We start from the raw sequence: 16,553 nt of genomic DNA, 5'->3' as shown, positions 1-16,553 counted from the left end.
AGTTTCAGCAAAATCTGCCATCCGGTTTAAGAGGAGTTGCGTTCACAAAATTTCTACATAGTTTATATTGAAAAAAATCAAACAACAAAGGGCCATAATTCTTTTAAATTTGGTCGCAGCAAAAATTCCTTCCTTTACTACCATCAACACATTAAGGTTGTTCATCCCTGAAAGTTTCAGCAAAATCTGCCATCCAGTTTAAGAGGAGTTGCCTTCACAAGATTTCGGGACGTACAGACGGACTGACTGACTGACGGACGGACAAGTGCAACGCTATATGCTCCCACTTTGTGGGGGCATAAAAATCTAATTTACATAACAGACTCTGTGTCACAATAGACAAATATTTTGTAAAATTAAAATATGAAATTTAATATACATTCATTCCATACTTATTTTCAGGAATAATTTCGTCAAGAAATAATGTAAATATTGAGGAATCAAACATTATTAGCTCCCTTTAGTGTTTTTATTACCTTTTTCAGTCACTCTTCAAGAATACATTTTTAAATGTATTTTTTCTGTCAGTCCCTGTTGAGTAAGCTGAAAGAAGAATAACTCTGCTGCACATTTATACAGGAGAGTTAGCTCCCTTTAGTAATGAATAATGTTTCCTAGACACTCTTCAATCAAGAAAATTAAACAATCTCCCTAACAGATACATTTTTATATATTATCACCTTATTGCAGTAACAGGTTAACTCCTTCTAAATTTAATAGGAGTTAACCAGTTATTGCACCGAGGTGACGAAATGTATAACCCCCATTAGTCCCTGTTGAGTTGTAACTGCAGTAAGTCATATCTATATAATAGATTGTTTATTTTATGTCTTTTTTGTTGCACGTGCTAATGTAGTTCTTCAAGTGCACGTGTAAACTTGAGTATTTCAATCAAAGACATGTTCAGTCTCTTCTCTAAACACTGATAGAAGAATTCCGGGGCCTGAAATGTTTATAAAACAATCGAAGATATTATAAAGTTACGACAACATTATCAGTGTCTATTCTAGGAGGGGGGATATGGGGGGATTCAGTCATATTTTTGAGTTTTCCCCCCTATTTATTTTCTTTAAAGGCAGGGGAAACATTTTACATAGAGAAAGAAGGAAAAAGATCAACAAATATAATAAATTCCCATTTTCCCATAAAATTCAACCCTGTTTTTCGAATCCTAGAATAGACACTGTATTATGAATCAAAACAAAGATACATGTATTATTAAATTAACAAAATATTTCATGAAATTATTCATATTTTTACCATTCACCTGCTGAATTTCTGTAATCGAATTACTCTGCTTTGAATATCGAACAGTCCATTCAAATTTTAAAGCTGCATGCCTCTAGATGAGTCAAACTGTTTCAATAAAATCAAACTTGAGAAATATGTTCTACGATTTTAGGAAAAGTGTAAACTTTGATTCAAGTAATATTTTACATATTATGTGTGGTTAATGACTGATTTTTTTCTGATATTTACAACTATATTTCTACTGGGTTACTAACGCAGAACGGGCTATTTATGCATATTTTGACAACGTTTTGGTAATTTACGTGGGCTATAAGTGCCATTGATAATGTGCAAATTCCTTCCTTTTGGTTATTTCACAATATTATACATTCAAATACATTTTCAAAATGTTCATGAAAATTAGCGTAAATCTGGAGGCGTGCTGCTTTAAGGGGATTTCAACAGCATTTCCAGTGACCGTTGAAAAATTCTCAAAAGCTTTCTTAAAAAAATGCGTGTTTCTGTGAAATTGGCATTTTAAAGATACAGTGCAATACCTGTGCAGAATAGAATGATGTACTTTAGTAGAGCAATTCCTGTTAACAATAACAGTAAAAAAAAAATTCCCTGAGATAAAACAATGTGTCACTGAAAGCCCAGGTTCCTGGTTTAAATCCTAACTGAAAGCCCTGGTTTAAATAATAAGCATAAGTAAGTTTAAATCATAACCGAGATTCCTGGTTTAAATAATAAGCATAAGTAAGTTCAAATCATAACTAAGAGCCCTGGTTTGAATAATAAGCATAAGCAAGTTCAAATCATAACTAAGAGCCCTGGTTTGAATAATAAGCATAAGCATACATGCCATAATTTTTGGACAGCTTTCCGGGACACTTTTCATTGCGGCAATAATGGATGTGTTGGCAGTTGTGAAAAAGGGGGGGGGGTGTGTGTCAATCGTATAACGTTATTAAATTAGGACGACTTTCTCCTGAATTTTTAATGATAAAAAGTTAACTTACTAGTTTTATAAGTAGTCTTTTAGGTCGACATATTTATCATTTTATAGTATTTCTTTATTTCATTAATTATTCCCTAAAGGCATGTAAGTTGTAAGTTATAATGCCGGTGAATGGGCGCAGCCATGTTGTTCACCCGTTATATCTTAAAGTCATGATAATTATTACATGTCACGTAATGCAATTCTTCCAGTCATAAAAACAAACACAGCAAGGTGATTTATTTGACAACTTTAATTTTCTATTTGATAGATATATTTACATTGTTTGTAATAATTAGACTTTCGGCAAGTTAGCGATTGATCTAAAAATTAATGATTATCGGGGATTAACGATAATTGTTAAGGGCCGTAAACCATTAATTAACCCGACCATTAAACGCTGCTGAATTAAACAGAGAATGTTAATTGCCGATGCATGAAGAAAGCTATTGCCGAGGGGAATCGACAGTCGATAATTGGGGGGCTGTATATTGTAAACTTGTGTCAACGTTCCTGTGTATTATGTGTACCAGGTCAGAATATGTTTTACGATCGAGAGGTGAAATGTGCGAGATTTGATTTAAGAAAATTTATGAAAATTTTGCAAAATATCATGATTTTTTTTTCCGGGATCAAATCGATGCCCGGGACATCTCCGGGACAGACATCCGATTTCTGGGACAATCCCGGGCATCCGGGACGTTATGGCATGTATGGCATAAGTAAGTTCAAATCATAACTAAGAGCCCTGGTTTGAATTATAAGCATAAGTCAGTTTAAATCATAACTGAAAGCCCTGGTTTTAATAATAAGCATAAGTAAGTTTAAATCATAACTGAGGGCCCTTGTTTAAATCATTATAATAACTAAAACACAATGTTTACCTCTGTCCTCATTTGTTTAAGCTGCAAGAGTAATCTCCCATCAAACTCTAGGAAGGCGGGTATACATCTGTAACATGTAAAGAGGATATTGAATGAGTGTAGGTTTAATATTGAATTTATTGAACAAGCTGAATAAAATCATATTATGCGAGCCTCTGGTAGCATAATACTGTTTTATTCAATGAGTTCAAAAAATTTAGTATTGAATCTACACGGATATAATATTCTATTTATCACATATATTTCATCATACATCAATATCAAGCTATGTTTTAAATAGCCCAAAAGTGTTATTACACTAGCGTAATATCGTTTTTATTATAAATGGCTTTATAACACTCCTGCGCACGGTTTATGTGATAAATTTCTAATATTGTATTTTGTAACCTTGATTTTCATTGGTTAATCATGACATTTATATAAACTAAAAACATAGCTGCTGTAAATTTATAAAGAAAATTTCATTTTTCCACAATAAAGGAAGAATAGTGTAGATTTGTTTAAATGATATCTGGCAGGTAATATGACCAACTAGGTGCGAGCTTTTTCTGTATAAAATACTTGAGATTTCATGTCAAATCTGCTTTTTTTTCAAGGTTTGTCCATTATTTATATAATTTGAGAAATCAAAGAGATGGTTTCAATTTAAAATTCAACATACTCTGTTAGTTTGACAACTCTAAGCCATTTTACTAATTCTTCCTGGCCCATCGACATTAACACTGAATTGGAAGGCACTGGGGTCCCTGAAAACAATGACAGCATGTGTTTATTTTAAGAGGTGAGAAAAAAACAACAACTACATTGTCTTTTTAAGGTTAAAAACAGCACTTACTTTATTAAATTAATTATAAATCGATATAGATTTCACAAAAATAACACAATGCATTTGTTTTCACTTTAAACAAAGAATTTGGTCCGAAGGGTTTCTGGTTGGAATCTAAGCCATAAATCAGTGTTCATGGGCTACAAAAATTATTCAACTCTTAGACCATTGTCATACAAATGTAGGCTTTAAGGGTAATTCAAAACAGTTAAAAACATGGTCTTGATTTTCAAACATAATTCATACCCTCAGACTAAAGTATTGGTTTTTCGAGGTTACTAAAACCTTCAGACTAAAGTATTGGTTTTTAGAGGATACTAAAACTCTCAGACTATAGTCCTGGTTTTTCGAGGTTACTAAAACCTTCAGACTAAAGTCTTGGTTTTTAGAAGTTACTGAAAAACCCTAAGACTAAAGTCTTGGTTTTTTTTTTTAAAGGTTACTGAAAACCCCTCAGACTTAAGTCTTAATTTTTTAAAGGTTACTGAAAAATCCTCAGACTAAAGTCTTGGTTTTTAGAGGTCTAAAATGCTCATACTATAGCCTTGATTTTATTAGGTAACTAATTCTTGGTTTTTGGAGGTTACTAAAACCCTCAGACTAAAGTCTGGTTTTAAGAGGTCTAAAACCTGTAGACTAAAGTCCTAGTTTTTAGAGGTAACTAAGTCTTTTTTTAAGGTTATTAAACATATGCTATCAAATTTCTATGACCATGGTCTAAGTTTTGAAGTGGAGTATTTTAATACACCACCTCAACCTTGGTTTTACTTTTTGTGAATTTAAACAATCATAAACATTAACAAAGATTTGGGGAGATCTCATTGTCTGAGGGTTTAAAGTGGTATATATAATATCAAACAACTCACCAGGACTAGCATATGAGGTCAGAGATTGAGATGTTACCATGTTACCATCACTAGTGTCTGAAATTACAACTATCATGTCAAACTACCAAAATGTTCATAATTTTTTAACAACAATCATGTAAAATTACCAAAATGCTCATAAAAACTAATAAAAACCATTTAATATAATTATATAAAACATTTAACTATTATGAATCAAGGTATTCAAACCAAAATAATTGACTTACTCCAAATTATATAAAATAATGATAACACATAACCCTCTGCCAACTGTACTGGCAAAAACCTTTGACTAGGTTCAGTACAAGAAAAATCGCTAATTTAAAATTACAAGGACAAATGCCTTAATTATTTAAAATATTAACAAAAACTTTAATTATACATTACCATTACTTCCTACAGGGGTTGTATTAGGTGTCACCTGTCCCCTACCCCTTAATTCCTTCAAAAGTCCCGTTAAAGACTTCTCAAATGGATATTTCCCGCTAAAATCAAAGTATAATTTGGCCCCCAATATAAATCCCAGCCAACCATCAGGCCGGTATTTTTTCTGTAACATGAGTGGAATGTAATCCTTCTTCAGTTGGAATGTATATTCTGCTTCTGTAAAAAATTGAAAACGAATTCCACTATAATTAAAATATTAACAATAATGTATATTTGTAAATCATGAACTTCAAAATAAAGACTTGAACTAGATTTATAATTTTCTTTTTAAGAGAAAGTGTATGCAATGGACTTTTTTGCTTGTCGTATAAAATTTTCATTAAGCAAAGAAAGAATTTTAAGTAAAAAACCTGTAAATTTAAGCATAAGCATTTTAAAATACAGTAAACTCTGCTTAAAATGATATTTAGGGGACCACAAAATTTATATTGTTGAAACGCCATATCATTATATCTGAGAGGCAACCAATTTGAAAACAAGTCTAGACTGTGCAACAGCAGTAATATAGTGTTGTAAGCAATATCATTATAAGTGAAGTTTACTGTAGTTATTAAATTGAATATTTAAAAGTTGGTCACTATAGCAAATCTGAAAATATTGCATGCCAGGTTTGATTTAAAGCATGTTCAAGGATAGAAGTGGTTAATGCAAGCTACCACTTTCCTCAGCACTGGCTTAGGCAGATCTCAAAATTACATCATCAAAAACATTTTTGAGCATTAATTATTTTTCGAGGAATGAAATGCTGAATTCTATAACATGTATAACTAATAGCCCTTTCTTGAAGTCCCATTCACTTTCTATATCAATTATAATTGATTATAATAATTATGTGCAATCCCTTTACATGCCGATTTTTGACTAATGGATTTGCCCTGAATTAAGAACCGTCCACTTTAAATTTTAAGGTATTTAAGAATCAAAATACAAAAAAAGAGCTACCAACAGTATAGAGCCTGGTCAGACAGCATGGATGTGCAGGCTGGCTTGACTCTATACTGGTGGCAAAGGCTAACATCTTCTCGGTTCCTGCAGGTTAAGTGCTAAAAAGTTTCATACCTGTTCTACAGTTAGGATTCTGTTTGTACTTCTCTGACATACAAATTAGTACAACAGCTGAGTTCTCAATGGCATTGGCCATCCCCTCGAGGGATGCCGCTGACCCTTTCTCTATATCTATCCATATAGCGTAACCCTCCGCCTGAAAAGTAAAGCATTATATACCATGTAGTGTAACATTATCATATAATTTTAACTTTACTTTTTTTATCATTTTTTTTTAGTGTTTCTATCATAAAGTATATACGTTAGTAAAGCAAACCCCAAACAACAACATTTAAACATCATCATTCAGCGTTTTCTTTTTTGCATGAAAAATAAAACTGGTTTCAAATAACCTCCGAAACACAATCACCTTGACCTTTTTACAGCTTATAATCTTGACCTTGGGAAAAATATTGTACGTTCAAGCTTGACCTATTTATATATGTATTAGAATTCACCCATTATTTGCCTAATTACATATAAATGAGTACTCACCCGTAACTTGTCCTGTATCTGTAATATATATAAATGAGTACTCACCCTTAACGTGTCCCTGATCTGTAATATTATAAATGAGTACTCACCCGTAATTTGTCCCTGAACTGTTATATAATAAATGAGTACTCACACGTAATTTGTCCCTGAATTGTAATATATATAAATGAGTACTCACACGTAATTTGTCCCTGAATTGTAATATATATAAATGAGTACTCACCCATAATTTGTCCCTGATCTGTAATATATATAAATGAGTACTCACTAGTAATTTGTCCCTGATCTGTAATATATATGAATGAGTACTCACCCATAATTTGTCCCTGATCTGTAATATATATAAATGAGTACTCACCTGTTATTTGTCCCTGATCTGTAATATATAAATGAGTACTCACCCGTAATTTGTCCCTGATCTGTAATATATATAAATAATACCTACCTGTAATTTGTCCCTGATCAGTAATATATATAAATGATTTACTCACCCGTAATTTGTCCCTGATCTGTAATATATATAAATGAGTACTCACTAGTAATTTGTCCCTGATCTATAATATATATGAATGAGGACTCACCCCTTATTTGTCCCTGATCTGTAATATATATAAATGAGTACTTACCTGTTATTTGTCCCTGATCTGTAATATATAAATGAGTACTCACCCATAATTTGTCTCTGATCTGTAATATATATAAATAAGTACCTACCTGTAATTTGTCCCTGATCTGTAATATCTATAAATGAGTACTCACCCGTAATTTGTCCCTGATCTGTAATACTGTGTCTTTATCTGACCATGAGTAGCTGAGGAAAACATGTGATTTTGTTGGTGTACCTTTTGGCTCTGTAAAGGTCATGTAAAATACAATAACATTTTAATACCTACATATTAGATTTTGTTATTATACATATATTTCAATAAATCTACTCAAGATACGAGTCTTAACCATTGACGAGACTTTTAAAATAAAGAATTATAAATTGTTAGGGTTTAAATGTTAGATAAAAAGTTTTAGAAAATCTATAATCAGAAGGGTAGCCAGTAAAGGTCAGTGACTCATTTTAACATATATGTTGACAGGTTTATTTATATTTCATTAATTTAATTCTTTTTTCGCAAATCATATATTTATTACTTTTGACGCAAGGTCATTTGTTTCCAAATGTGACCCTATTGACCTCATGCAAGGTAATTTGGCTTCTTTACTGACCCAAGGTCATTTGGTTCCTACTGTATTCCAAAATACCTTATGTATAGCCTTTTTAATCCAATTGTTACCCTATTGACCATGTGCAAGGTCATTTGATTCATATTATTGCCATATAGAACACCAATGAACTATGAAACATTTTATTTTACAAGGTCAAAAGGTCATTTGGTTATTATTCAAATTTGAAACAATATTATATGAGTGTTAAAGACTATAACTGTACAATGGTATGTTCCATTTTGCTGCTCTGTTGACCTTTTGCAAGGTCATTTGGTAACTATTTCTGCTCTGTTGACCTTTTGCAAGGTCATTTTGATTGTATTATGTACACCATTACAATGCATAATGTAATAACATTATTCAATTGACCCTTTACTAAGAAATTATATGTAAACATGTACTTTCTTCCACAGTCTTTTCAAGGTCATTATAGTACATTAGGTTTAATTATTTTCAAAAATTCTATCAATAGTTACTGACATGTGTACTTATTAAAAGAAAGTTCATTATATTTCTTCATCATTTATTATCAACATTTATTAAAAATCTAAAGTAAACATTTAAACAGGCATTTAAATCAAGCAATCAGGAGGGTGGGGGGTGGGGTTTTAAGCGGGCAGTCAATGCAATTGTTAAGTGTTTTCTTTCTAAGGTGCACATTAAATTTCCAGATGCAGTCTGGCGGACAATTCTGCGTGATTCTAGCAAGTCTGCTCAAGAATAAAATATGAAAACACGAGGTTAGGTGTATTGTGTAACTTGAGCTTTGAGTGCAAAATAAAAAAAATTCTAACACTTTCTGAGATTTTATTGAAAAACATCTGGGCTTTTTCGAAACAAGACTCTCGCTGTTCTTATTCCCTCCCTGGACAATATATTTGTCCTTCCTTTGACCAGGAAATTCTGAGATAAACCATCATTTCCACAATCAATATCTTGGTCAGTGAATGTACATAAATGTTTTCAAAATAAATTATTCTCAAAATATTTCACCCCAATGGTCAAGCTTTTCTACACTTTCTATTAGCATAAAGTTCATACTGTTTTCTTCCCCTTTCATTGCACTGAAGTGTTAGAATGAAAAACGAAATCTTGATTGTGAGTCCACTGGTGCATAATATTCCATGGTTCAGATGTGTTTGTAAGTAATTTGACCGATTTCGAGATTTTATTACCGCGCATCCGAACTACATAACATGGTCTATTATTACCACAATGTATTCAAAATCAAGATGTGTTTCTTGAAATATAAAAAAGTACGAAAATTTCAAAGGTTTCAACATATGAAAAAATTATGTTGAGGAAATATTGTTAAAACTGTATCACAGATGACACCTGTATTTTCTAACAAAGTATTTGCTTTTTTATAGGAAGGTGGAATTTTCATAATTAAGGGACTTAGATTATTTCAGAAGAAAGTGGGATAATTTAGGGACTGCCATTATTATCATAAGAAAAAGGGATAATTTAGGGGCTGATATTATTATCATAAGAAAGTGGGATAATAAGTGACTGATATTGGTTTCATAAGAAAGTGGGATAATTGAGGGACTGAGATTATTTTCATAAGAAAGTGGGATAATTAAGGGACTGAGATTATTTTCATAAGAAAGTGGGATAATTAAGGGACTGAGATTATTTTCATAAGAAAGTTGGATAATTAAGGGACTGAGATTATTTTCATAAGAAAGTGGGATAATTAAGGGACTGAGATTATTTTCATAAGAAAGTGGGATAATTAAGGGACTGAGATTATTTTCATAAGAAAGTGGGATTATTTTCATAAGAAAGTGGGATAATTAAGGGACTGAGATCATTATCATAAGAAAGTGGGATAATTAAGGGACTGAGATTATTTTCATAAGAAAGTAGGATAATTTAGGGAATTAGATTATTTTCATAAGAAAGTGGGATAATTAAGGGACTGAGATTATTATCATAAGAAACTGGGATAATTAAGGGACTTTGATAATTTTCATAAGAAGACAGGATAATTTAGGGACTGAGATTATTATCATAAGAAAGAGGGATAATTTAGGGACTGAGATTATTATCATAAGAAAGTTGGATAATTTAGGGACTTTGTTTGTTTTGGGTTTTACGTCACATCAACACAGTATAGGTCATATCGCGACGTTCCACCTTTACTGGTGGAGGAAGCCCTCAGGTGCCCTTCCGTGCATTATTTCAGGCACGAACGGGCAATTTAGGGACTGAGAATATTATCATAAGAAAGTGGAATAATTTAGGGACTGAGATTATTTTAATAAGAAAGTTGGATAATTTAGCGACTTTGTTTGTATTGGGTTTTACGTCACATCAACACAGTATAGGTCATATCGCGACGTTCCAGCTTTACTGGTGGAGGAAGACCTCAGATGCCCTTCCGTGCATTATTTCAGGCACGAACGGGCAATTTAGGGACTGAGAATATTATCATAAGAAAGTGGAATAATTTAGGGACTGAGATTATTTTAATAAGAAAGTTGGATAATTTAGGGACTTTGTTTGTATTGGGTTTTACGTCACATCAACACAATATAGGTCATATCGCGATGTTCCAGCTTTACTGGTGGAGGAAGACCTCAGGTGCCCTTCCATGCATTATTTCAGGCATGAACGGGCAATTTAGGGACTGAGAATATTATCATAAGAAAGAGGAATAATTTAGGGACTAAGATTATTTTAATAAGAAAGTGGAATACTTTAGGGACTGACATTATTTTCATAAGAAGACAGGATAATTAAGGGACTGAGATTATTATCATAAACAAGTGAGATAACTTACAGACTGAGATTATTATCATAAGAAAGTGGGATAATTTAGGGACTGAGATTATTTTCATAAGAATACAGGATAATTTAGGGACTAAGATTATTTCATAAACAAGTGAGATAATTAAGGGACTGAGATTATTATCATAAGAAAGAGGGATAATTTAGGGACTGAGATTATTATCATAAGAAAATGGGATAATTAAGGGAATGAGATTATTTTCATAAGAAAGTGGGATAATTAAGAAATTGATATCATATCCCTTTTATACATCTTAAACTTTAATTTCAGGGCCAAATTCAAACTAAGACAATTCAATTAACACATTCTTTTCTCTTTTTTGGTTCACATAAAAAATGTTAGAATCATATAGCAACATTTCTAGCTTTACTGTTTTAGAAATATTTTAGGTGTCCCTTCGTGTATTACTAAAGTTAAATTCTAGGTTTGGATGTGGCAAGTTAAGGACTCTGTTTGGGTGGATGTGAACATAATCCAACATTAGGTAAATGGGTTTGGGAGTGGACTATATATCAATGTGTTAATAATAAATCATCAGGCACTGAGTAAAGGGTTCTGGGGGAGTGACATATTCATTAAGGTGTACATAATTAATCACCAGGTAAAGGGATGGGGGAGTGACAAATTAATAAATGTGTACATAATAAACTATCAGGTATGGGGATGAGGGAAGTGACATACTTGTTTAAGTAAATAAATCATCAGGCACTGAGTAAAGGGTTGTTGGGGTCAGTGACATATTCATTAAGGTGTACATAATAAATTATCAGGTATGGGGATGGGGGAGTGACATACTTGTTTAAGTGTACATATAAAATTATCAGGTAAGGGGTTAGGGAGTGCCATATTGGTTAATGTGTATATAATAAACCATTAGAAAAAGGCGAAAAGGCGTAACATTTCTATCAATGTGTACATAATAAATCATGAGGCATGAGGGAGTGACATATTAATTAATGTGTACATGATTTATTAGGTAAGGAATTGTTGACTAGATTTTTGGGTGTGTACAAAATCAATCATTAGAAATTTTGGTAGGGGTGTGACAAATTATCAATGTGTACATAATAAATCATTAGGTAAGGGGATGGGGGTGTTACAATTTTTGTAACTTACTGCGTCAAGCATTTTTTTGCACAACTTACTGTAGTAGTTCGGATCATTTGCATTTTCTAACAATCAAAATGTAACATTAATATATAAAATTTTATTTGACATTCTTGTAATATAAAAATTGTATTAACACTTTTTAAAACAATCAAACTATTCTAATAATCACTATTAATTTTCAATTAAACATATCTCAGGTTTTAAAAGTTTTTAGATACATTAATAACATAGTAATGTTACAAAAAAATGTCTTAATTTTTAAATTCTAAAATAAGTTTCTCTTTTTTATCTTGCAAAAATAACATTTTAGAAAAAGAAAAAAGAAAAAAAAATCCATGGGACTTAATCTTTTAACATGCCTTTGATCTTTTTCATGAATAAGCCAATTCAAAAATTCATAAAATTTAAATATTTACAATTTATTCATTAATTTTATAATTTTCAGCAAGTCTTCACTAGTCCTTCCTTAATCATATTAAACATTAAAAAAAATTATCAAGAACAGTAACTCCTACTTACTACTTTCCCTTGATATGTCATTCTCTCCCTTTATAATCCACAATGCACCATTGGCATTTTGTTGTACACTTTTATTCGTACTTTCCGTGAGCTTTTCAAGAGTCGCTATGAGATCAGAGTGTTCTAACAGTTTATGTCGCACATCTTTATCGAAAGAAAGTGTCCAAATAATGCGGGCCGCAGAGCTTTGTTCGCGAACGTCCTCGTGTTGCAGCATTAACAGAAACATTGGCAGCGAACTTTCCTCAACTATCTGTAAAATTGTCAATTTTTCTTTAAATTTCTTTGTGGTAAAATAGGGACATATTAAATTTTGCAGAATATATTTTAGGAATTTCTCCCCTGGTGATATGTGATCACATATAAACTATTAGTAAAGTAGTTTACCAAGTTTGAAGTGAATAGCTTTGGAAGTTTCTGTGAAAATTGGCCTTATTATGATAACATTTAACCTATAACAGGTTACCGTGACCTTGACCTTTTGACCTAAAAAGTCAGACAGATCAAAAGGATGAAATCAATATTGACCCCAATATTAATCACCTTTATCTATCAATCACTACATGGAAAATAACAAGAGCTGTCAGGACATTTTCATCTATTCTCAGTGCTTTATAGTAAAACTAGAGCCTGGATAATATAAACTTGAGTTCAAAAAGGGACATAATTCTGTCAAAATTCATGTTAAGATTTATGAGCCTTACACAGTGACCTCCCTATTATGCTCTCAAAATACGTGCAAAAGTTTCAACACATTCCCTTCAGCAGTTCTGGATATACAAACTTGCACAAAAAATCTTAACCAAAGTGTAACGGTGATGCTTAAGGCTGATATCCGTGCAAGTACAAAACTTCACCTTAGTGCAATAACTTAATAAGTCCTTCTAAATGTAAAAGCATTTAATCAGTTATTGCACTGAAGTGACAAAAAGCTCTCCCTATTCTTTGAATAGTCAAGCTAAAAATGTATGTTATATCTGAACTATTGAAATTTGTAACATACTCTCATTTTGTTACTGTCATTGACAGCAAGTTTATTTAGTCCTTCCGTCAATTCCTGCGGAGTGAAGCCCTTAAATCGACGTCGTGGTAAACTGATAGCCTTCTCTATCCAACTCACCATACAATGTATTGTACCTAAAATAACAGTACTAGGTAAGTTATAAAGTTTGAAATATTTATTTTATGCTTTCAAATGAAAATTGATTTACATTATTTTTACAAAATGAGTAATGTAAGTTATAAAGTTATTGGTTTAAACATATTGTATTTATTTAAGCTAGATTGTGAAACAAGTTCTTGCTACTTACATTAATCACTTTCGAGTCTGATTCCTGGAACCAACCAGTACTGGTGTCAATTATGAAGAAACATGGTCGTGACCTGATCAGGGTTCAAACCCATGATCCCTGGGTTGAAGGGCAGACACCTAAACCACTAGGCCACACTCCCCTTACTATAAAGCTCAAAATTTAAATTTCATGTTCTGCGATAAAAATCGTAATTACAAAATGTGCACTTCTATCACTATGCTATATATTAATATTTCATATTTTTGCCTAAAGCTGAACACCACTATCTCCTTTCAGGTCTATCATTTTGCAATATAAGTACATATAATAATGTATTTCATTTTTGTCCCATAACTAAAGGCTGAACATCACAATCTCCTTTCAGGTCACAAACATGTCAAATGAATGACTTAGACTTGATTCAATCCTACAATATTCACAGTATCTGTTATTGTAACTTCCAGGGTTTGTTCAAGTCACATGACTTGTTTTAAAACTTCTAGACAGAAATTCATGCTGGAACTTTAAAAACAGTCATTTTAGCATGATATGAGGAGATAAGATCATATTAATATTTTTGTCATTAATTAGAGTATCCCTTTAAAATCCATTACAAAACTTTTTTTTCAGATACATTAATTTTGCATCTTTACCATGGTGCAAGATAAAAATATCAGATAAATCTAGTTATTATTTTGATAAGACAAAGAGAGCGCTCAAGAGTAAAAACAACAACAACCTAGCCTGAAAAAAGAACCCAAGATCTTTATGTTATTAGACACAATATTCCTAAGAATAGGGGATATAATTTGACTTACAATATTTTAAATTTTCTCCCTTTGTCTTTGAAAAAAGTATTCATGATCTATATGTTATTAAATACAAAGTTCCTAAGAACAGAGAAGATAATTTGACTTACAACATCTAAAGCTGTCTCCATTGGTCTTCGTATATGATTATATAGAAGTATTTACCTGTTTCAGCGATAACTGTTTTGTTTTCTTCTTCATCCACTATGTTTGCTATAGTCAATGTTGCCAGAATTTTCAACATTTCATCTTCAGAGTCCATAAAAGGCATGATCGTCTTCAAGTAAAACATGGTTTGATTACATACATGTATATTTATGAAACATACTTGGATTTTGACTGTGATGTTGTAGAACAAGAGGGCCATGATGGCCCTGAGGTCGCTCACCTGTATATAGGCCCCCAACCCCCACCCCCCCAACGTTGCAGGGCCAATTTAACCCAAGCGCTTTTATTTGCACAAACTCGGTAGACACCCATAAGAAGATGTTTCATGCTAAACATCTAAGCTCTAGCTCATTGGGCTTTATTGAAAGAAGATTTTTTTTAAGTTTTTACTATACACATATAGTTAAAAACAATGACACCCCTGGGGCCGGGCCAGTTTTGACCCCAGGGCTTTTATTTGAACAAACTTTGTAGACACTCACTGAAAGATGTTTCATACTTAATATCTTAACTCTAGCTATTTGGGTTTTTTCAAAGAAGATTTTTTAAGTTTTTGCTATACACATATAAGGAAAATCAATGACCCCTGGGGCGGTGCCAATTTTGACCCCAGGGCTTTTATTTGAACAAACTTGGTAGACACCTATTAGAACATGTTTGATGCTAAATATTTTAGCCATTATTAAGCTCTTTGAGTTCTTTAAAAGAAGATTTTTTAAGTTTTTACTATTTGCATATAGGGAAAATCAATGATCCCCCGGGGAGGGGCCAATTTTGACCCCAGGGCTTTTAATTGAACAAACTTGGTAGACACTTATTAGAACATGTTTCATGCTAAATATCTTAGCTTTAACTCTTTTGGTTCTTTAAAAGAAGATTTTTTAAGTTTTTACTATATGCATATAGGGAAAATCAATGACCCCCTGGGGTGGGGCCAATTTTGACCCCAGGGCTTTTATTTGAACAAACTTGGTAGACACCTATTAGAACATGTTTGATGCTCAATATCTTAGCCATAGCTCTTTGAGTTCTTTAAAAGAAGATTTTTTAAGTTTTTACTATATGCATATAGGGAAAATCAATGACCCCCCCGGGGGCGGGGCCAATTTTGACCCCAGGGCTTTTATTTGAACAAACTTGGTAGACACTTATTAGAACATGTTTCATGCTAAATATCTTAGCTTTAACTCTTTTGGTTCTTTAAAAGAAGATTTTTTAAGTTTTTACTATATGCATATAGGGAAAATCAATGACCCCCCGGGGCGGGGCCAATTTTGACCCCAGGGCTTTTATTTGAACAAACTTGGTAGACACCCATTAGAACATGTTTCATGCTAAATATCTTAGCTCTAGCTCTTTTGGTTCTTTAAAAGAAGATTTTTTAAGTTTTTACTATATGTATATAGGGATAATCAATGACCCCCCGGGGCGGGGCCAATTTTGACCCCAGGGCTTTTATTTGAACAAACTTGGTAGACACTCACTAGAAGATGTTTCATGCCAAATATCTAAGCTCTAGCTCTTATGGTTTTTTAAAAGAAGATATTTAAAGTTTTTTCTTTCGGTTGCCATGGCAACCAGAGTTCTGCATGGAATTAAATTCTTTGAAGAATTTTTAAAGGTGACCACCAAAGGAACATTCCTGTGAAGTTTGGATGAAATTGGCTAAGTGGTTTATGAGGAGATGTCATTTAAAGTAAAAGTTTACGGACGGACGGACGGACGCCGGACGGACGCCGGACGAAAAGCGATCACAAAAGCTCACCCTGTCACTTTGTGACAGGTGAGCTAAAAAAGCATGGGTTTAGTTCAGACACGCAGAAATATTATCACAAAGGCCTGAGTGAT

The 16,553-nt window shown here is 32.6% G+C and overlaps 1 protein-coding gene across 1 annotated transcript in view; it reads right to left on the bottom strand.

Annotated features, from left to right (window-relative positions):
* Window positions 1–701: 701 nt before the first annotated feature.
* Window positions 702–16,553, bottom strand: part of LOC132721465 (uncharacterized protein PF3D7_1120600-like) — a 53,403-nt gene continuing 37,551 nt past the window's right edge. The window contains exons 10-20 of the mRNA XM_060705771.1: window positions 14,703–14,814; window positions 13,440–13,573; window positions 12,437–12,689; window positions 11,953–11,979; window positions 7,552–7,643; window positions 6,313–6,454; window positions 5,194–5,409; window positions 4,807–4,863; window positions 3,776–3,860; window positions 3,115–3,181; window positions 702–943 (exon numbers count right to left, since the gene is read on the bottom strand). Coding sequence (XP_060561754.1) covers window positions 848–943; window positions 3,115–3,181; window positions 3,776–3,860; window positions 4,807–4,863; window positions 5,194–5,409; window positions 6,313–6,454; window positions 7,552–7,643; window positions 11,953–11,979; window positions 12,437–12,689; window positions 13,440–13,573; window positions 14,703–14,814 — 1,281 coding nt within the window. The 3' untranslated portion in view covers window positions 702–847. The remainder of the gene's footprint in view (window positions 944–3,114; window positions 3,182–3,775; window positions 3,861–4,806; window positions 4,864–5,193; window positions 5,410–6,312; window positions 6,455–7,551; window positions 7,644–11,952; window positions 11,980–12,436; window positions 12,690–13,439; window positions 13,574–14,702; window positions 14,815–16,553) is intronic.

The sequence above is a fragment of the Ruditapes philippinarum genome, unplaced genomic scaffold (genome assembly GCF_026571515.1).
Source record: "Ruditapes philippinarum isolate M1 unplaced genomic scaffold, ASM2657151v2 ctg227_1_1_1_1, whole genome shotgun sequence".
Taxonomy (NCBI): Eukaryota; Metazoa; Mollusca; class Bivalvia; order Venerida; family Veneridae; genus Ruditapes; species Ruditapes philippinarum.
Note: the sequence above shows the minus strand (reverse complement) of the source record. Positions and strands in the feature narration are given on the sequence as shown.